This window comes from Oncorhynchus nerka, linkage group LG24 (assembly GCF_034236695.1).
Source record: "Oncorhynchus nerka isolate Pitt River linkage group LG24, Oner_Uvic_2.0, whole genome shotgun sequence".
Taxonomy (NCBI): Eukaryota; Metazoa; Chordata; class Actinopteri; order Salmoniformes; family Salmonidae; genus Oncorhynchus; species Oncorhynchus nerka.
In genome coordinates, this window is record NC_088419.1 from 37,032,293 (window position 1) to 37,055,000 (window position 22,708).

A 22,708-nucleotide genomic window follows, 5' to 3' on the forward strand; every position below is an offset into this window, starting at 1 on the left:
TACTAAAGTGTTTGTTTGTTTTCTGCACAGGACTCAGAAATATTGTAAACAATATTGACATACAGAAAGGATATGTTGGGGTCAACCTAGCTTCTCATGTCTCCACTCCTATAAATTCCTTTTTGTTTTGTTATGTTGTTGCTTGTAATTTTGTTGTTATGACTAGGATTGCCTTTTTTGTTCCCTTTTGAACTGTCTGAGGGGAGTGTGAACCATTTCTGCATCTGTCAGTTCACTAATAGTGTCCCAACGGGAAGAACATTAGGGAATGCTTTCCGGTCTTACTGAAAATGTTCTTGCTATATTTTATTACTGTAGTGACTTTTTTTTCCCATGTTATATGTATTTATGCTTTGTCTTGACAATTCATCTATATATCAATATCCGCTACATTCTTTGATACAATATTGACACATATCAGTTTTATTTCAAAACAAGCATTGTAACTGTGTGAATGTTCACTTCCACAGGTCTGTAAAGTCTAGACAACTGATTGCTGATTGGGACAGGTGTGAATGTTCTGGGAGGCAACAAGAAGGACATGCCTTGCTCATATTGATATCAAATTGAACTATCAATATTGGTGCCCACCACCTATTACCCTGTTATTATGCCGGTTTTATTCAGAGCCATATAGCCTACAAAACATATTGACTGATTCAGCTAATTCTGTCATTATAGCTTTGCTAAGGACATCATCCAGTGGTCTTATGTTGAATTACATGTTGTATTGCTTTTGCCAAAGGAGGTACTGTGTGCAAGAAAGAAGCATATGAACTCAGCGAGCATATTAACTTTTTCAGGACCCTGTCTTTCAAAGATAATTCGTAAAAATCCAAATAACTTCACAGATCTTCATTGTAAAGGGTTTAAACACTGTTTCCCATGCTTGTTCAATGAAGCATAAACAATTAATGACCATGCACCTGTGGAACGGTCGTTAAGACACTAACAGCTTACATACGGTAGGCAATTAAGGTCACAGTTATGAAAACGTAGGGCACTAAAGAGGCCTTTCTACTGACTGTGAAAAACACTAAAAGAAAGATGCCCAGGGTCCCTGCTCATCTGCGTGAACGTGCCTTAGACATGCTGCAAGGAGGCATGAGGACGGCAGATGTGGCCAGGGCAATAAATTGCAATGTCCATACTTTGAGATGCCTAAGACAGTGCTACAGGGAGACAGGACAGACAGCTGATTGTCCTTGCAGTGGCAGACCACGTCTAACAACACCTGCACAGGATCGGTACATCCGAACATCACACCTGCGGGACAGGTACAGGATTGCAACAATAACTGCCCGAGTTACACCAGGAACGCAAATTCCATCCATCAGTGCTGACTGTCCGCAAAAGGATGAGACAGGCTGGACTGAGGGCTTGTAGGTCTGTTGTAAGGCAGGTCCTCACCAGACATCACCAGCAACAATGTCGCCTATGGGCACAAACCCACCGTCGCTGGACCAGACAGGACTGGCAAAAAGTGCTCTTCACTGACAAGTCGCGGTTTTGTCTCACCTGGGGTGATGGTCGGATTCGCATTTATCGTCGAAGGAATGAGCATTACACCGAGGCCTGTACTCTGGAGTGGGATCGATTTGGAGGTGGAGGGTCCGTCATGGTCTGGGGCGGTGTGTCACAGCATCATCGGACTGAGCTTGTTGTCATTGCAGGCAGTCTCAACGCTGTGCGTTACAGGGAAGACAACCTCCTCCCTCATGTGGTACCCTTCCTGCAGGCTCATCCTGACATGACCCTCCAGCATGACAATGCCACCAGCCATACTGCTCGTTCTGTGTGTGATTTCCTGCAAAACAGGAATGTCAGTGTTCTGCCATGGCCATTGAAGAGCCCGGATCTCAATCCCATTGAGCACGTCTGGGATCTGTTGGATAGGAGGGTGAGGGCGAGGGCCATTCCCCCCAGAAATGTCCAGAAACTTGCAGGTGCCTTGGAAGAGTGGGGTAACATCTCACAGCAAGAACTGACATATATGGTGCAGTCCATGAGGAGGAGATGCACTGAAGTACTTAATGCAACTGGTGGCCCCACCAAATACTGACTGTTACTTTTGATTTTGACCCCCCCCCCCCCCCCCCCCCTTTGTTCAGGGACACATTATTCCATTTCTGTTAGTCACATGTCTGTGGAACTTGTTTAGCTTATGTCTCAGTTGTTGAATCTTATGTTCATACAAATATTTACACATGTTAAGTTTGCCGAAAATAAACGCAGTAGATTAAATCCTGAAGTTGAGAGCCTGTAATGTCTTTTTACAATAATAGTGACAGGAAGGGTAAACCGGTATCACAATGCTTTGCTTATATCGATATTAAACGATATTGATATCATATCAATCAAACTATCGATAGGCAATTGAAGCCCACCACTAATATTTTAACATTCCTATTTATTATGTCAACATTTTTCCTTGTACTCCTTTCGATATTTCAAGACTTTGTAAATGATCATTGTGGCTTTTTGATATAATTAGCAGAATTTGAGGGTCTCTGCCTTTTGAGTAGCCTACTCATTGGCTATTACAAGAGCTATATACTGTTCCCCGAAGGAGGGAATGAGGTATAACATAGCATGGGAGTCAACGACCAATCCTTTCACGCACAATGAGATAATGGATGCCGAGTCCACCCTCTGAAGCCACATCCTTTCTGCCTATAATTTCTGGGCTTGCATCCATTTCCTCAATTCAGTACCGATCTTCAGCTAAACCCCCACTGCAGCCCACGTCCATAGACCCCATGGTTCCAAGAACAATACTTACCTTCCAAGTCTGAAATGGCAGAACTCGTACAAGGAACCGCAAGTCCAAAACCACAGAACACATGTAGTGACTTGGTAAAGCGCACACGCACACTGCATAGCATCAACCAGAGTCGATGAACTACGGCAGCCCGAGGCTCAAACCCACAGGGAACCTGCAGTAACCTAAAAACTATGTACACGAGCGCTGTCATAGCAGCCCAAGTCTCAAACCTACAGGCAAACTGTGGTAACCCGGACAAAATGCTGCCAAAGTCCATAGACCCCACAGTTCCAAGAACAATACTTACTTTGCGAGCCTGAAAAGTCAGAACTCGTTCAAGGAACAGCAAGTCCAAAACAACAGGGCACCTGCTGTGACTTGATAATGCGCATTTCCGTGCCGCCTCATCGACGCACCATGGCAGCCAAAGGCTCAAACCCACAGGGAAACTGTGGTAACCGTATAAATGAGCAATCTGGGCAATGGCAGACACCAAGGCAAAGATTGTATACACTGCTCAAAAAAATAAAGGGAACACTAAAATAACACATCCTAGATCTGAATGAATGAAATATTCTTATTAAATACTTTTTTCTTTACATAGTTGAATGTGCTGACAACAAAATCACACAAAAATGATCAATGGAAATCAAATTTATCAACCCATGGAGGTCTGGATTTGGAGTCACACTCAAAATTAAAGTGGACAACCACACTACAGGCTGATCCAACTTTGATGTAATGTCCTTAAAACAAGTCCAAATGAGGCTCAGTAGTGTGTGTGGCCTCCACGTGCCTGTATGACCTCCCTACAATGCCTGGACATGCTCCTGATGAGGTGGCGGATGGTCTCCTGAGGGATCTCCTCCCAGACCTGAACTAAAGCATCCGCCAACTCCTGGACAGTCTGTGGTGCAACGTGGCGTTGGTGGATGGAGCGAGACATGATGTCCCAGATGTGCTCAATTGGATTCAGGTCTGGGGAACGGGCGGGCCAGTCCATAGCATCAATCCCTTCTGACACACTCCAGCCACATGAGGTCTAGCATTGTCTTGCATTAGGAGGAACCCAGGGCCAACCGCACCAGCATATGGTCTCACAAGGGGTCTGAGGATCTCATCCCGGGACCTAATGGCAGTCAGGCTACCTCTGGCGAGCAAAAAGAAAGAAATGCCACCCCACACCATGACTGACCCACCGCCAAACCGGTCATGCTGGAGGATGTTGCAGGCAGCAGAACGTTCTCCACGGGGTCTCCAGACTCTGTCACGTCTGTCACATGTGCTCAGTGTGAACCTGCTTTCATCTGTGAAGAGCACAGGGCGAAGGTGGCGAATTTGCCAATCTTGGTGTTCTCTGGCAAATGCCAAACGTCCTGCACAGTGTTGGGCTGTAAGCACAACCCCCACCTGTGGACATCGGGCCCTCATACCACCTTCATGGAGTCTGTTTCTGACCATTTGAGCAGACACATGCACATTTGTGGCCTGCTGGAGGTCATTTTGCAGGGCTCTGGCAGTGCTCCTCCTGCTCCTCCTTGCACAAAGGCGGAGATAGCGGTCCTGCTGCTGGGTTGTTGCCCTCCTACGGCTTCCTCCACGTCTCCTGATGTACTGACCTGTCTCCTGGTAGCGCCTCTATGCTCTGGACACTACGCTGACAGACACAGCAAACCTTCTTGCCACAGCTCGCATTGATGTCCCATCCTGGATGAGCTGCACTACTTGAGCCACTTGTGTGGGTTGTAGACTCCGTCTCATGCTACCACTAGTGTGAAAGCACCGCCAGCATTCAAAAGTGACCAAAACATCAGCCAGGAAGCATAGGAACTGAGAAGTGGTCTGTGGTCACCACCTGCAGAACAACTCCTTTATTGGGGGTGTCTTGCTAATTGCCTATAATTTACACCTGTTGTCTATTCCATTTGCACAACAGCATGTACATTTATTGTCAATCAGTGTTGCTTCCTAAGTGGACAGTTTGATTTCACAGAAGTGTGATTGACTTGGAGTTACATTGTGTTGTTTAAGTGTTCCCTTAATTTTTTTTGAGCAGTGTATAAGTTTTTAACAACCGAAATGGTATTTATTATTCTGGATAGCCATATTATATTTTTTAAATTCCATATGTGTTATTTTTGTGTTCATAGTCAAATTGAATCAGGTGTACTAGCTCTAGAATAGCAGGGGGTCCCTGAGGTGAGAATTGAGAACCACTAATTTAGTCAACTGTTCTCAAATAACACAAGCGAATCTTCCACAATACACTGTAACTGGCCATATTCATATTTAACTAAGAGCGAAACACAACAGATTAGCTCAAATGGAATGTCACTCATAGTTGCACAAAAAGAGGTGTGCGCAAACCACGCCCCAAAATATGCTAATGAGCCATCGCCCCTTGAGGGGCTCCAAGTTCTTTGAGTCATTATGGTTCCACAAAGAACCATCAACCTTACCAAAGAACCCTTGAAGAACCCTAATTTCTAATTGTGAAACACACATTCTTCAATCACTATTTTAAAAATGATAATAGGCATTTATCAGATGAGCAGGCAACGAAAAGTAGCTAGCTAACAGCTGACAGTTCTCTCTCGCTCTCCTCTCGTCTCACCCAGCCCAAAATAAATGTGTTGCTATGGAAACTCACAGGCAGCAGAGTGCAGGGAGGTGGGGCAGACAGACGCGCAGCTAACGGAATAAGTTATTTCTGATTTCAGGGTGTTAAAATGAGCACAGGACGGTAATGATCTTTCGTAACAGGACAGGAAAGGTATGGGGTTATTTATATAATTGTTGCGGGATCGAGACAGTGCTGGGAAAAAAATTACAAGATGGGACACATCACATCACTCCAGTGCGTCAACCTCTATTCCGAAGCCATATTTAACGTAAATATCACAATAGCCACTTGTATTACACATTAAAGCATAGCTACAAATTATTCAACAATGCAACCAACTTGTACACTCCTGAATAATGCAACCAAACAATTCACAAGCATGTGCAGACTGGGTTTATTTTCGTGTCCGTACACATTACATTAGCAGACAATACACAGCTAGCTAACTAACAACATGCTTCGTGATCAATATATGAATATAGAAGTTCAGTAACCTTATTATACAGTGTCATTAATTGCATAATATAGCTACAATACACAGGTAGGAAACGTTAGCTAACAAACTAATCAAAATCATTTCTGCGTCCTCACAATAACAACGCGACGTGCTAGCTGTTAGCTGAATGCAGACAATTTGCTGAACCATAGTTAGATAGCTCTTACGCTAGCATCTTGAAGTTGCATTAGAACAAACCACGTTTCATTTGATCAGTATCATGGAAGGATTATATTTAGTAAAAGCTCAATTGCGACTGAAAACATTGATAATTCCCTGCTGCTTGCTTGCATAACCGTAGCTTTTTATTTTTCTAAAGTATGGGTATCAACGTGGGTCGCGACCTGTCAGAGTAACTTGATCATTATTTCATGAATTACTGGAATTGATTTGGCCAAGTGCAACTGCCCTCTCTGTTCGGTGCGCTCTCTGCTTAGCAGCAGATGTCTGTGTGCTTCGTGGTTTACCGGATATTTTTCTGCAGTTTTCTTGAAGATCACTCTGCGACACACATTGACTTGTCATTTCAACTCGCCATCACTCACTGCTGTCATCAAATGGATTCATGCTAGCCACAAGTTCTGACTGAACTCAGTTGTCATGAAACGCAAATACAGCGATGAGTTTCTCTCTCTTTCATACAAACGAGGAGCGCCCACAATGTGTTTTGTGCGGGGAAGTGCTTAGTAATGAGTCCTTCAAAACGAACAAATTAATAAAACGACACATCCTGGCCAAACATCCACAGGATGATGGTAAACCCAGGGAGTTCTTTCAGAACAGGGCTTAGGAAACAGTGGAACAGTAAGTCAGTAAGTCAGGGCATTGTTGTCATTTTATAACGGGTGATGATGAGCAGAAATAAGGGCGTACTAACTCTCATAGTAGTAGATGTGAATTTCTCTTTCAAACAATCCCTTGTCCTTATACACAGATAATAGCTAACATTAACCAAAGCAAACTACCTAGCTTAGTGCAACCCTTAGAAACAGCACAGATGAATTTTTTTATTTTTAAGATCAGGCCTACTGTACACCATACTGTAGAAATTACTGTTGAAAACTAGTCTAGGTTGGAACTTTTGTTTTTGAAATACAAGTAATCATTTTTATTCTGAACTGGAATAAAATCATTTAAGCAAGATGCTTTTTGAGGCAAACACACTCACACAGTTCTGGGTTGCTCATCTACAGCAAGAAGTGGTCTCCTGGCTGACTGAGGAAGCAGTAGATGTTCTGATCCAGTTTGGCACCACATACCTATGCGAGTCAGGGTTCTCAACTCTGACATAGTTTCAAAACAAGTGCAGAAACAGTGTCAATGCTGAGTATGACCTATGTGTTGTACTGTCAGAAACTGAGCCCAGAATAGACATGCTTGGTGAAAACTTTAACCAGCCACACACCTCTCATTAGGACTGTGTGTGTGTGTGCGTGCGTGCGTGTGTGCGTTCTGGTCTACATCTGTGTGATGTGATCAATCAGTTCATTCCAGTTCAGAATAAAAAATATGTATTGTAATTCAACAGCAACAGTTCCAACCTAGACTTTCTTTCAACAATAATTTATACAGTAAGATGTACAGTAGGCCTGATCATTTCTACAGTAAGATGTACAGTAGGCCTGATCATTTTTCATCTGTACTGTTGCTTAGGGTTGCACTATGAAAAAGCCTGTGTGTGTGTTCTGTTATTCATCTGTGTGATGTGATCAATCAGTTTATTCCAGTTCGGAATGAAAATGATTTATTGTATTTTAAGAGCAACAGTTCCAACCTAGACAGATGTGTAAGAGTGTTTTTAAACGGGGGAAAATAAACATTAATAGATATTTATTTTAATTTTTTTTTTTTTTTTTTTGTCTATATTGCATTTGTTTAAGGCATAAGGTTAATGAAATGTACTGATATTTACATATAGTTGAATATTTTCCTAAGCTTGGGGCCCAGGAAAACACAGAATTTCTCATTTGGGTCCCAGGCTGAAAAGTTTAAAGATCCCTTGCTCTAGATGATAGCTCCCTCTGAGCAGCCAAGAAAAAAAAACACAGTTGAGATTCCTTTTCTTCACGGAACTGCTACAATTTCAAAATTGTTGTTAGGCTGTTAAAAAATATTCTGGCAAAATCTCAATAAAACAGAAGGAATACAAGGAAAATATCTCTTCTATTAAATGGTTTACTGTTGAGCATTTGGCTCAATGAGACAATTCTGTTTACACTGCAATGCTTGGAGGGAGGTGACTCTGCAGGAAGGCACTCTAGAATGTCTTGAGATTCCCTCCAGTGTAAAAATGGGTCTACTACATCAGCAGCTACACTGTAGCGATTTAATTCAGAGCACAATTGGGGGGGGGGGGGGGGGTCACGACACTACAATATCGATTAGGCCTATAAGTTTAGTATAGCTGCTTTTTCATAAAATTTTAGTTTAAGTAGGTCTAACGTGATGATATTATAAAAACATAAAAGGGCATATTTTTCTCTAATGACCATATAATAAAAACATTGCAACTCACCATGTCACTGAATCAATGGGAGCACTGAGCTTGTTTCCCAGCAACAAGACATTCCCATCTAGGGGTGATGGGAGACAGTGACATGTTCCTTATGCCCAGTCTACTCCGTAATTTTGTTTTTGTTGCCGTCATTGCGGAAAACCGTGCTTCGCAGAGATAGGATGTTGGCAATGGAAGCAATGTTTTCAGTGCTTTTGTGGCTATCTCGGGATATTCAGCCTTGATTTTAATCCAGGTCGGCAGAGATTAAGTTATCTCAAACATACTTTTAAGGCCACCGTCATTTACAACATCAAGGAGTTGATCTTCTTCCTGCACAGACATGGACGATTCACCTGGGATATTCACAAATGGGTCGCAGATCCATTCCTTCGCACTTCGTGGGTCTTTGGCGGTTGGGAAGTAACGCTCGAACTCTGTTGACAGCGAAGCTAGGTGATCGTACACCAGCTGGGAGAAAGACGGGCCCGGTATCTCCCAAAATCCCTGCTAATGTTTGGAACATGTCAAATATGCCCCTGTCCACTCGCCGTCCCCACAGTTCCAGTTTGGCTTTAAATGCAGCCACTTTATCTGCCAACAGCTGTCATTCTCCCCTGAAGTGACAGATTGAGTCCATTGAGCAGGTTGAATATGTCGCAACGGTAAGCGAGTTTTGCGACCCATTCCTTGTCATTGAAATGTGCTGGTAGTGGTGACTTTTTTTCTGAAACAAATCTCTGCAGCGGCTCTCTTAACTCAAAGGCTCTGGCAAGCGATCTAGCCATCTGACTTCTGTGTATAAGAGAAGGCGTTTGAGCTCCGAGTTCATTTCTTCACAGGATGTGGACAATGGAGACTTTTTACTGGGAGGAGGATGTGAGCAAGAGATCCTAATCTCCCTCAAGAGGCATTGCTGTACATTATCGTACATGACCACCAAGCCTATCAATACTTGCTCAGTCACTACACTGATGAAGCGCTTTTGTTGTTGTCGATCATCGGCCACGATTTAGTGATGGCTGTCAGGAATGACAGACGGGACATACTGGGTCTCATACTGCAAGAAGCACATCGACTATCCTAGTCTGCAGTCATATATGAACCGAGGCGGATGTTTTCACATGAAGGATGGTAAGACCCCACTACATCTGGCCTGTGAGCTCCGAAGCATTCATTCTGTTATTGGGCAATGGAGCCTCGCCACTGGCAGAGGATCACAATGGTGTGACACCACTGGATGTAATTTTGGGACAGCTGTGGGACTCCAAAGTGAACATTGGGGCCAAAAATCTGTGTCTTGACAACCTGTTAATGTTTATACCCAAGATTTGTTTGTTGGTCCAAAGTCCTTGGTGAGCGCAAATTCAAATATCTTGTTGGACAGAAGCCAGCTCCATTGTTTGTCATCGCTATGCAAAAATATCTTGAGGCAGCTTCCCCCAGAGCAGTTCCCTGACAGCCTGGATGAGCTTCCCATACCCTCCTCCTTGAAACCACTACCATGCCAACTGCTTTAAACGTGTTTTAAATCTGTCTACATTATTTATTTATTGACCCATATGAATGTTTTAGCATGACTGATCAAGATATCTGTGTGATGAGCCTGTAGGTCCTATGTATGATCTTATAAATGCAAACCCCTTGTATGAAATGAATGGGTGCTAATTATGATAATATCTGTGATTCAAGTTTCAAATAAAATGGAAGATATATTTGGTAAATCATTTTATTTTTCTTAAAACCTCTTGTATGCAACTGTCTCAGATTGGAGACTAAATACAGGATAACAACATTTTCACCGCAGTGCTGAATTTTACACTTTTGTAGCCTACAGGAAATGTATGATTTGTTATCTGTTTAAAATGATTACCTCAATATGTATAATATCTTTTTTGATCTCTGAACTTTTAAACATATTTCAAATGGTAATAACAATTCCATTATGCTTCTCCAGTGATGGCTTTCCTCATTATCAAGAGAAAAGAAAACTTGATAAACAAAACAATTGAAACTCGCATCATTGTTTCTTCTCTTCTGGCTTATTCCTTCCTTACAAATTATAAAAGCCTGGTGTTTAGCCCACTGATAAGCAGATTGGGAAGAGGGGTTGGGTAACTTAAAGAAGTCTCAAGTTATTGCTTGCATGAGGTAGCATGCCTCATGATAAGTTGTAGACCACACTACATACCAAGAGAGTTCTCATCTATATTATTCGTAGACATCTATTTACCACAACAATCTGATGCTGGCACTAAGACCCCACTCAACGAGCTGTATAAAGCCATAAGTAAACAAGGAAATGCTCATCCAGAAGCGACGCTCCTATTGGCAGGGGACTTTAATGCAGGCAAACTTAAATCCATTTCACCTCATTTCTACCAGCATGTCACATGTGCAACCAGAGGAAAAAAAACTCTAGACCACCTTTACTCCACACACAGAGATGAACACAAAGCTCTCCCTCGCCCTCCATAGGGCAAATCTGACCATAATTCTATCCTCTTGATTCCTGCTTACAAGCAAAAACGAAAGCAGGAAGTACCAGTGACTGGCTCAATACAGAAGTGGTCAGATGACATGAATGCTACACTACAGGACTGTTTTGCTAGCACAGACTGGAATATGTTTCAGGATTCATCCAATGGCATTGCGGAGTATACCACCTCAGTCACCGGCTTCATCAATAAGTGCATCGACGACGTCGTCCCTACAGTGACCGTACGTGCATATCCCAACCAGAAGCCATGGATTACAGGTAACATACGCACCGAGCTAAAGGCAAGAGCTGCCGCTTTCAATGAGCGGGACACTAATCCGAACGCTTATAAGAAATCACGCTATGCCGTCAGACAAACCATCAAACAGGCAAAGCATCAATACAGGACTAAGATTCAAATCCTACTACACCGGCTCTGACGCTCGTAGGATGTGGCAGGGCTTGAAAACTACGAACTACAAAGGGAAACCTCACCTACCAGACAAGCTAAATGCCTTTTGTGCTCTCTTCGAGGCAAGCAACACTGAAGCATGCATGAGAGCACCAGCTGTTCCAGACGACTGTGTGATAATGCTCTCCGTAGCCAATGTGAGCAACATTCCAGGACGTGTACTCAAAGCACGCGTGGACCAACTGGCAAATGTTTTGTAATACCTACATGTTTCAAATGGTGGTCACACCAGATACTGACTGATTTTCTGATCCATGCCCCTATCTTTTTTAAAGGTATCCGTGACCAACTTTATTGGTATCTGTGACCATCTGTATTCCCAGTGTCATGACGTTTCCCTGTTGGTGAGGTTTATGACCCCCATAAATACCTTTGCCCCTTTTCTCTCTCTACTCTATAGAATGGACTCTTGGAAAGCCCTTTGTTAACCTTTTGCGTGCAGGGGGCAGTATTTTCGTTTTTGGCAAAAAAACGTAGCCATTTGAAACTGCCTATTTCTCAGCCCCAGAAACTAGAATATGCATATAATTGTCATATTAGGATAGAAAACACTCTGAAGTTTCCAAAACTGTCAAAATATTGTCTGTGAGTGTAACAGAACTGATATTGCAGGCGAAAACCTGAGGAAAATCCAATCAGGAAGTGCCTCTTATTTTGAAACCTCTCTGTTCCTATGCATGCCTATCCTCCATTTAAAGGGATATCAACCAGATTCCTTTGTATGTGGATTCCCTAAGGTGTCACCAGTCTTTGGACATAGTTTCAGGCTTTTATTTTGAAAAATTAGCAAGAAAGATCACATTGCGTAAGTGGATAGGTGGGGGCTCTCAGAGTGAGTTTTGCGCAACAGAGTAAAGCGGCCATTGTTTCTCCCTGTCCTATTGAAAAACCTACACTCCCGTTTGATATATTATCGAATATATATTTTAAAAACAACCTGAGGATTGATTATAAAAAACGTTTGACATGTTTCAAGTCTCTGAATGTCTTTGAGTGGCCCAACCAGAGCTCGGACTTGAACCTGATTGACCATCTCTGAAGAGACCAGAAAATACCTGTGCAGCGACGCTCCCCATCGAACCTGACAGAGCTTGAGAGGATCTGCATAGAAGAATGTGAGAAACTCGGCAAATACAGGTGTGCCAAGCTTGTAGCGTCATACCCAAGAAGACTCAAGGCTGTAATCGCTGCCAAAGGTGGTTCAACAAAGTACTGAGAAAAGGGTCTGAATACTTATGTAAATGTCATAAATCTGTTTTTGCTTTGTCATTATGGAGTGTTGTGTGTAGATTGATAGGGATTTTAAAAATATATATATTTTAGAATAAGGCTGTAACGTAACAAAATGTGGGAAAAGTGAAGGGTTCTGAAATCTTTCCGAATGCACTGTACAATAACACAGTTGTAAAGGGATTTTCCAGATGAAACAAAAGGAGAGCAGTCATTGATAATACCAATAAAAAAATCTATCCGATTTATTACAAGTTGTAACAGGGAAACACCTCCAGAACAGAAACAGAGAACAATTCTAAAATACCTACACTACTCAAAAAAATAAAGGGAACACTTAAACAACACAATGTAACTCCAAGTCAATCACACTTCTGTGAAATCAAACTGTCCACTTAGGAAGCAACACTGATTGACAATAAATTTCACATGCTGTTGTGCAAATGGAATAGACAACAGGTGGAAATTATAGGCAATTTGCAAGACACCCCCAATAAAGGAGTGGTTCTGCAGGTGGTGACCACAGACCACTTCTCAGTTCCTATGCTTCCTGGCTGATGTTTTGGTCACTTTTGAATGCTGGCGGTGCTTTCACTCTAGTGGTAGCATGAGACGGAGTCTACAACCCACACAAGTGGCTCAAGTAGTGCAGCTCATCCAGGATGGGACATCAATGTGAGCTGTGGCAAGAAGGTTTGCTGTGTCTGTCAGCGTAGTGTCCAGAGCATGGATGCGCTACCAGGAGACAAGCCAGTACATCAGGAGACTTGGAGGAGGCCGTAGGAGGGCAACAACCCAGCAGCAGGACCGCTACCTCCGCCTTTGTGCAAGGAGGAGCAGGAGGAGCACTGCCAGAGCCCTGCAAAATTACCTCCAGCAGGCCACAAATGTGCATGTGTCTGCTCAAACGGTCAGAAACAGACTCCATGAGGGTGGTATGAGGGCCCGATGTCCACAGGTGGGGGTTGTGCTTACAGCCCAACACCGTGCAGGACGTTTGGCATTTGCCAGAGAACTCCAAGATTGGCAAATTCGCCACTGGCGCCCTGTGCTCTTCACAGATGAAAGCAGGTTCACACTGAGCACATGTGACAGACGTGACAGAGTCTGGAGACCCCGTGGAGAACGTTCTGCTGCCTGCAACATCCTCCAGCATGACCGGTTTGGCGGTGGGTCAGTCATGGTGTGGGGTGGCCATGTGCTCGCCAGAGGTAGCCTGACTGCCATTAGGTACCGAGATGAGATCCTCAGACCCCTTGTGAGACCATATGCTGGTGCGGTTGGCCCTGGGTTCCTCCTAATGCAAGACAATGCTAGACCTCATGTGGCTGGAGTGTGTCAGCAGTTCCTACAAGAGGAAGGCATTGATGCTATGGACTGGCCCGCCCGTTCTCCAAGACCTGAATCCAATTGAGCACATCTGGGACATCATGTCTCCATCCACAGACTGTCCAGGAGTTGGCGGATGCTTTAGTCCAGGTCTGGGAGGAGATCCCTCAGGAGACCATCCGCCACCTCATCAGGAGCATGCCCAGGCGTTGTAGGGAGGTCATACAGGCACGTGGAGGCCACACACACTACTGAACCTCATTTTGACTTGTTTTAAGGACATTACATCAAAGTTGGATCAGCCTGTAGTGTGGTTTCCACTTTAATTTTGAGTGTGACCTCCATGGGTTGATAAATTTGATTGCCATTGATAATTTTTGTGTTATTTTGTTGTCAGCACATTCAACTATGTAAAGAAAAAAGTATTTAATAAGAATATTTCATTCATTCAGATCTAGGATGTGTTATTTTAGTGTTCCCTTTATTTTTTTGAGCAGTTTATATTAGGCCAGTCTACAAATACCAAGTTTTCATAGACAAATGTGAGTGTAAAGGCACGGAGACACCAGTAGTGTCTGTCGGCCGAGAGTACTTAACACCTCTGAACAGAGAGCCAGCCATAATGTGCAAACAGAGTGTAAAGTGATTCTACATGTAGAATCTCGCAAAAATGTTGGCAGTCAGACACCCATCTGCAGCTGGTCACTAAAACACACATTCGATGCGGTGTATGCACTCCCTATGTGCTGTGGGATAAATCAAGATACCTTTTTGGTATATTGAAGATAATAGACATGCAAATTATGATAAAAGCTAAGTGACTAATTACACAAAATGCCATTTGTAAAGGTCGTGAACAACCCGGTATTCTTTATGTTGTCCTACATGGTCACATCCATAACAAATAGATTGGATGAACTCTTGACTCAGTTGAACCAGATGTTGCTGAGCAGAGAAGTTTCTACGCCACTGAAAGTAGCGCAAATATGCCTCATCATCCTTGTCCAACTTGAGGAGGAATTCAGCCAGGGCTTTTGCATCGGGAAAATCATTAACATGGATGAAGGAATCTCCTGGGACAAAGTCTTCATAGTTCTGTCTCGGTGGGCCCAATACTACTGGCACTGTTCCTGCTGCAAGTGGTCCGTTTAGCTTCTCAGTGATGTAGTCTTTGTGGACTGAGTTCTCAAAGGAGAGGTAGAACTTACAGCTGGAGAGTGTTGAGTAGTAGTCCTCATATTTCAAGAATCTAGCAAAGGCCTTGCCAAAGAGTTCCACTTTAATATGTTTGGCCAGTTCTCTGTAATAGTTATTCCGTACCCCTGTTCCAGTTGCAGGGTCTTTATTACTCACTATCCAGCAAACTAATTTATCCTTCTTTGGCAACACAAAGTCTTCACCCTGGCTTTTCCTTGCAGTCAAACGCCAACGAACAGGGATGTCTGCATCTTCCCTATAACTCAAGGTCAAATTGAAAAGGTTATCTAGACCAGGTATCCTAATTGTGTTTGTAGGTGATTCCACGTGATACCAAATCCACTTCTGGAATGGTGGTCGAGGTGATGGAGGCAAGTTGGATAAATCGTGTTTGATGGATTTGTGAAAGATGAGCACACCATCTGCCTTGTTGTACAGAGACCTGTCATCTGTCAGGTGGCAGCCATTAATGTTGAAGAAAGTGGCACAATCGCTAAAATCAAACCTGCGGTTTTCAGGCCAGAACCACAACAGCATGATGGGCTTTTCTGGCTCTGGCTGCTTAGACAAGGACCTGTTCTCAGGTCGCTTTGAGTAATGACCTGGCAAAGCAGGCTTGGGGGGGCAGATCTGAGAAGGAGCTGATTTATGGTACATTAAAAACAGCATCAGAAATCCTCCTAGACCAAGAATCGAGAACAGGATGACACGTTCCAATCCAGAAGCCATTTTTGGTCCTGCAAAAAACAGAGAACTTCTTATTTTAAGTCAGATCAATCTTGTTTTATGTATTAACAACCTGTTTTGTGTACAGGAAGTATGAAAACATAGCAAATGCAACAAAGGCAGAAAGCCGAGAACTGTAAACCACATCCTTTTACACATCAGCGAAGTTGAACCAACTAGTCGGACTAGCTTCAAAAGTACCTATTCTGCTTTTATCCATAATTTCCCCCTGTATCAGAAAGACAACCACCTATGAACCCAATAACTGGGGTGTAAACCTCCTCCTTCCAATAAGGAAATGTGCTCATGGCTCACTCTTTCACTATATACCCACCACCTCAGTTTGGTGTCTAAGTTAATAGTTAACTTTTGTTCTCAGTACAATACAAGTTAATGGGATTTTTACAATGGTGGGTGAGGTGTGCTTTAATGTTTACAATTTTGCTTATCTAATAGTACTAACCTGCAGTTCTACTTTGTGTTGCCTTATGCTGTGCTCTTTTGTGTAAAAACATTAAACCAGACTCAACCTGAGGGTTAGCCAATACAGTAAAAGGCCATACGTGTTTTGGATTATTTTACTTTTACTCAAAACTGCACTCACTCTGACATGAACCTTACAGAGGATCCTCTCCCTTCCTGTTTACAACAGACATATGAAACTAAGAAACCATGTTTGCATAGCAAACCTTGGTCTTAGTTTAAGTCTGTAGTTTAATGAGTTATATAATTAAAGAGAGAAAGATAACGACTCACCAGTCAACAGGTTGTTCTTGTCACAGAGTATTCAGAGTTGCTTGGTGATTATTCTTGCTTTGCGGGTTAATTCAAACACACTCCCAGTGAGAACTGTGCAGCTGTATGAGTTTTGTAACTGTCACTTTGGTAGTAATCTGTTCAAGTAAATACATTTGAAACAGTGAGAAGCTGTATCAAATTATCTTCAAAATATATAGCTATTGTTTAAGTTTGAAAAGGAAGAAACCGCCGACAGACCCTCTTACAGAAACAGGAAGCCTTCTCATTACGTTTCAAAGGAAATTAGGGGAGGGGCAAGGTCTTAGCCACAGCCAATGAGCATTCATTTTGCCCTTACCTGACCTGAAAGAACCTTCAATCTCTAAGCATATGGAGAATGACTGCCAAGAAGATCTACTAAACAAACATATCTGATATCACCTAATAGCTGGTAAGCACAAAACCTTTGTGAAATGAATTTGAATACCTGTGTAAAGCCTGAAATCCAGACCTGTTTTAAGCTAACATTCCACACTTGGTACTCGGTGTCGTATGCCAAGCATGCTCTTGGCATATGTGCAAACACTTCCGAAACTAGTAAAATAAAATAAAATCACATTTTAAACAGTTGCAGGGTGTGGGCATGGAGAGGAGGGGCTGCAACAAGATACATGTGCTTGCAGCTTTCAAAGTAAAATCTGTGTGACTATAACGTTACCTGACCATCGCTCAAATTTTCTAGCTTTCACCAGATTAGTTATAAAGGGCCACCAACAAGTAATGTTAGTTAGTTAGCTATAGTGGCGATTTTAGCATGTAAATCTTGGTGGGCCCCCCCATCTTTCATTAAAGATGTATAAAGATAACCACGCTGCATTTTGGTCCTCCTCTCTTTCACCAGAAGAAAACCGTATGAACTACACAGCACTAAACAAAACTTGAATTGCACTATAAGGGTGACAAATGGTGCCCACAAACTGTTAGGGCCAAAATAAAGCTGTCCCAACAGCAGTCCCAACACCTTACCACTGCTACACCTTGCTATCAGTGGAGCCTTGTCTGGCAGCGAAACAGTTCATTCAGCCTTATTTACTGCCTTTAAAAAATATATAGCTGATATGGCTGACTTTCTTAAACAAATGTGGTTTCTACTGACAATTGAGATGTACAAACTATGACATACGTGGACGACAAGCGGATAAGAGGCAATCCGTAATTTAGATTAAGACAGTAATGAGCGAGCTAGGACAGACATGGTCAATATAACTCTTTGTTCAGCACTTTTGAAATGTACAGCGACAGAATTCAGAACATGGGACGTTCTTACAGTATTCTCCCTGTACACCAAGTCAAAACCGTAGGATAAATAAAGGGGGGCATATAAGCAAACAAGGAAAGCTCTTACAATATTCAATGATTACATTTCTCTAAAACAGGTTATAGGCTACACGTGCACCACCAAGTCTGAACAGTAGGCTAAGTTCTGTGGGGGAGAGGGGGACCAAATTAGGGTGAGACTCATGGGCTACTAACAGCTTACTACTCAACATACCCTTAGTATTACTTTCTTAGCTACAGTATACATATCCTGGCATATTACATCATTTATGCAGCCACATACAATACATATTTTTGGTCTGCACCATTGTTGTGCTGTGCTCACTTGAACAGGAAGGTGGCACGGCTGTCCTTCTTGTGGGCAAACTTTGTCATCAAACGTTGTCATCCAACTGTGGTATTCTCTGGATGAAGTCATGCTACATTGACAGCATGGCCCACGTATTCAACCTTTTCTGGCCCATGGTGTTGTATGTGAATGTTTATCCTTTTAAGCTTGGAAAAGAGACACTTTCAGATCGATTTTTTTAAAAATCCTTAAACCCATACTTGGACCACACCAGAAAATGATGTATATTGATGAGGGAAAAAAACTATTTAATTCATTTTGGAATAAGGCTGTAATGTAACAAAATGTGGAAATGGTGAAGGGGTCTAAATACTTTCCGAATGCACTGTAGCCCTGTTTTTGTGTTATTTATTTCATACAGAATTTTTTGGACAACACAGCTGCTTGCAGTAGTGTAGGTTTGTTTTCTGCCAGTCATAAGAAGTGTATGCAAACAAACCTAGGCTACTGCAGATAGCTAGCGGTTTATTCTGGTATATTTTACATTGTGTTTCAGATATGTCTGATATAGTTCAGATTAAATAGGTAGCAGGTCTGAATTGATTTGGCGTAGGCTACTAGCTAGCAGCTAGCCAACCAGCTGGCTAAGCCAATATGTCGGGCTAGTAGGTCTATCTGCTAGACTTTTTACATGTCAGAATGATCTTATTGAAGAAGAACATTTTAACAACCTAGCTGAACCTATACAGGTAAGTCAAACAAAGACAGTATGTCAGTAGTTGGTATGCCAAACACACACTAGTTTGCAATTTCATCATGCAAAAACTGGTACCCTGGCATTTTCCAGCCCTGACGCCAGGCCCAGATCTGCAATAGGCTAACTACCAATCATACCACACATAAAAACATTCAAAGCTGCATACCTTTTTTATTTTTTATTACATGAATCGACAAGAACAAATAAGAATAGCTGATATGCAGCAGAAAGGACAGGTGTATCATTGTGCATGAAAGAACACTGAAGACAGTCTGGCTTTATTTTCTTCTTCTGATGCTGAATGAGCTGTCTGTTGCCGATCATCAACCATGTAGCCTACATGTCTGATAATAATGTCACCACATCATGGGAAAGCATGCAGTTTATTAAGCCACAGGTTAAATAAGCTATGATGAACTTCACAGAGTGGTAAAAGTGCACAGTGATGAGGTTGACGGTTCTTTCAATAAATATCGAGGGTCTTATTCTGGTGACATGATGATCGATAAAAATAATCTTGCACTTTTGTCCGTAATAATCTCATCATGTATTATGCTATAGCTGCACTGTATCTGCAAGCTGTTGGCTAGAGCGCACATGCCAATATCAGAGTGGCACATCCGCTATGCCTACACAACATTTTAAGTGACAAAAAAACATCAGTACTCTATGTATTTAAGAACAGACTTGTATCTGCAACAAGTCAATTTGATGGAAACACAACTCTGATAGGAAAATGCTTCACGGTTTCCTTTAGCTGGTAAATCTCTCAGCCTTGCATTCACCTGCTGCTGAGGAGGTTATATTTTATTAATACAATTGCTCCAGAAAGAGATTTTGTTTAACAAGTAATAGAATAAATCTAAAAAAAGATATGTCAAATGTATTGGCACCCTGGCAGAGGCAACCAGGTTTCGGGCTAAAATGTCCTGGTACTTGGTAAAGCTCATGATGCTGTTGACCTTAACAAGGGCCACAGGACCAGGGTAAGCAAAATAGTCCCATAACATCAAATATGCAACCACCATATGTTACCGTAGGTATGAGTTACTTCTCTGCATATGCTTCTGTTTTTCGACGCCAAACCCACCACTAGTGTGCGTGGCCAAAGAGCTCATGTCATCTGATAATAGCACCGCCTAGAGTTTAATAGACGGCATTGGCACTTGGATTGGAACCGGTCCTATGACCACAAAATCAACATTTTGCAATGGCCAGCTCTGTCTCCAGACTTAAACCTTATTGAAAACCTGTGGTTTGAATTGATCCTCTTTTTTAAAAATAACCTTTATGTAACCCAGAAAAGACCATTGAGGTTAGAAACCTCTTTTGCAAGGTGGACAATAGCAATTAGGTGGTACCATGTAGCCTCGCCAACTCAGTGGTTAGAGGGGGTTCACCTTGAGATTGAAAGATCGGGGAGTTTGTTCCCCAGCCGAGTCATACCAAAGACAAGAAAATGGGACCTGATGCGTCTCTGCTCGGCACTCAGCATCAAGGAGATGGATTGGAGGTAAGGCCATGTGATAGCCTACTGTCTTGTCCAGGACGTGTACATCAAGCTGCCACGCTACAGAAGCAGGAGATGGGCTCCTGCTCCTATGAGCCTTTCTGGCCAAGGCTACTTAAGGGAGAGTGGGGTAAGTTTAGATTTTTTTTTTTTACATGTAACATCACTCCATCGAGGGAAATATTGTATTCTTTCTAACAAATATATCTACATACATTTCAGGATGTTGTGTATCCCTGGAAATAATCAGAATTCATGTAAACATTGCCGTTTTGAGAACATAGCTTGTCCAAAAAAAAGTGGTCTATTGGCACAAGTTGAGCCGAGGGACAGGGTAAGACGAGCCGCCTACCAATTTCTGTACTGAATTAAATATTACCTCTATCTTTTTAAAACCATGTCTATCTTTATTTCCCAAACACCATTCCACACAATCACAATCACTTTTTAGTCTTTTAATCATTGCATCTTTTAACACAGGCTTAATGCCTAACAAACACTTACCCCAAGGAGAACATTATTACTATATTAGCCCACACAGGTACAAGGATGCACTTCATGCTAGGTTTACAACCTCATGTTGAAGCTAGAGACACCAATTTATATATATCAAATCTTAAAATAATCTATTTTGGTTTAGATACTGGAACCTCTAACACAAGAAATGAATTTGACTTGGTGAAAAACAGTTTTTTATACTTAACTTGTTTACCACTTTTCCATTTGGTTTCTTCTATTACAGACTCCAGGAAATGATGACCTCTTCCTAACTATTTGGTCAAATTATTCATTTTGTGTATGGTTTCCTAAAAACAAGGGGTGGCTCAAGTTATGTGGTGGCTTAATTTACCCCACTCTCCCATACTTACTTTATGTGGCCTTGTCTACTGAGGAAACTACTGACAGTGGCAACATTTTATTACAAACAGGCAAACTGTCAATCTAGACCACCAGGTGGCGCCACGTGTACACTTTCAAGATGTGAAGAATCTTTGTTGAAGAATACACCTGTAGAGGTTCATACAACCTTTTGATGGCAACATTGATCAACATTTACTGAAAAAACAGCCATTTTAAATGAACATCCTTTAGTCCAATCTATAGTCACATTTTCAAAACTCTCAACACAACTATCACAACATCTATCTGTTGTGGACCATACACCATTAACACAATTTATGTTGTTTTCACAGAATATCCAGTCAATTAACACGTTTCTAAAATGCTTACATTTTATTTACATACAAGCTCACCCAATTCCAAAATGATGGATTCTTGTCTTATTTACAAATGCTTGCACACAGCATTCCAGAAATGAAGACCTAATGTTCACAACCTTAAATATAGTATAAAGCCTCTACTTCTGCAACAACAGCAGCTCAAAAGCTATATTGAAATAGCTGATAAGCATTTTTTTGAATGAACAGATTGAGAAATATCTGATTTACTGTAACTTGTGTAAAATAGACCAACCACAGTTGATTCCAATCTCAATCGGAGACATAGCCAGGTGTTGAAGTTATTTCAATTGCATGGACATACACAGTAAAAAGGGGACTCTTTGGACTGATTTAGTTTAATGTGGATACAGCACAACACAGAGGAGCAGAGAGAGAAAAAATCATGTCTGGTCAAGGGAGAGGAATAGCTGGACCAGGCAGAGGAGTAGTTGGACAAGGGAGAGGAATAGCTGGATCAGGGAGAAGAGTAGTTGGACCAGGGAGAGGAATAGCTGGGCCAGGGAGAGGAGTAGCTGGACCAGGCAGAGGTGTAGCTGGACCAGGCAGAGGAGTAGCTGGACCAGGGAGACGAGTAGCTGGACCAGGCAGAGGAGTAGCTGGACCAGGCAGAGGAGTAGCTGGACCAGGGAGAGGAATAGCTGGACCAGGGAGAGGAATAGCTGGACCAGGGAGAGGAATAGCTGGACCAGGGAGAGGAGTAGCTGGACCAGGCAGAGGAGTAGCTGGACCAGGCAGAGGAGTAGCTAGACCAGGCAGAGGAGTAGTTGGACCAGGCAGAGGAGTAGCTGGACCAGGCAGAGGAGTAGCTGGACCAGGCAGAGGAGTAGCTGGACCAGGTAGAGGAGTAGGCAGAGGAGTAGCTGGACCAGGCAGAGGAATAGTTGAACCAGGCAGAGGTGTAGTTGGACCAGGCAGAGGAGTAGTTGGACCAGGGAGAGGAGTAGCTGGACCAGGGAGAGGAATAGCTGGACCAGGCAGAGGAGTAGTTGGACCAGGGAGAGGAGTAGTTGGACCAGGGAGAGGAG

The 22,708-nt window shown here is 42.5% G+C and overlaps 1 protein-coding gene and 1 pseudogene across 1 annotated transcript; one reads left to right on the forward strand and one right to left on the reverse strand.

Moving 5' to 3' along the window:
• Window positions 1-3,181: 3,181 nt before the first annotated feature.
• LOC115107337 (ankyrin repeat domain-containing protein 9-like) lies at window positions 3,182-10,114 on the forward strand (annotated as a pseudogene).
• Window positions 10,115-12,776: 2,662 nt separating this feature from the next.
• LOC115107338 (4-galactosyl-N-acetylglucosaminide 3-alpha-L-fucosyltransferase 9-like) lies at window positions 12,777-16,854 on the reverse strand. Its single transcript, XM_029630738.2, has 2 exons — window positions 16,567-16,854; window positions 12,777-15,821 (listed from the first exon to the last, which is right to left on the reverse strand). The coding sequence occupies exon 2, from the start codon at window positions 15,811-15,813 to the stop codon at window positions 14,713-14,715; it is 1,101 nt and encodes a 366-aa protein (XP_029486598.2). The 5' UTR covers window positions 15,814-15,821; window positions 16,567-16,854; the 3' UTR covers window positions 12,777-14,712.
• Window positions 16,855-22,708: the final 5,854 nt, after the last annotated feature.

Coding starts and splice junctions, on each gene's coding strand:
- LOC115107338 (XM_029630738.2), bottom strand. CDS start 15,813: ATGGCTTCTGGATTGGAACGTGTCATCCTGTTCTCGATTCTTGGTCTA.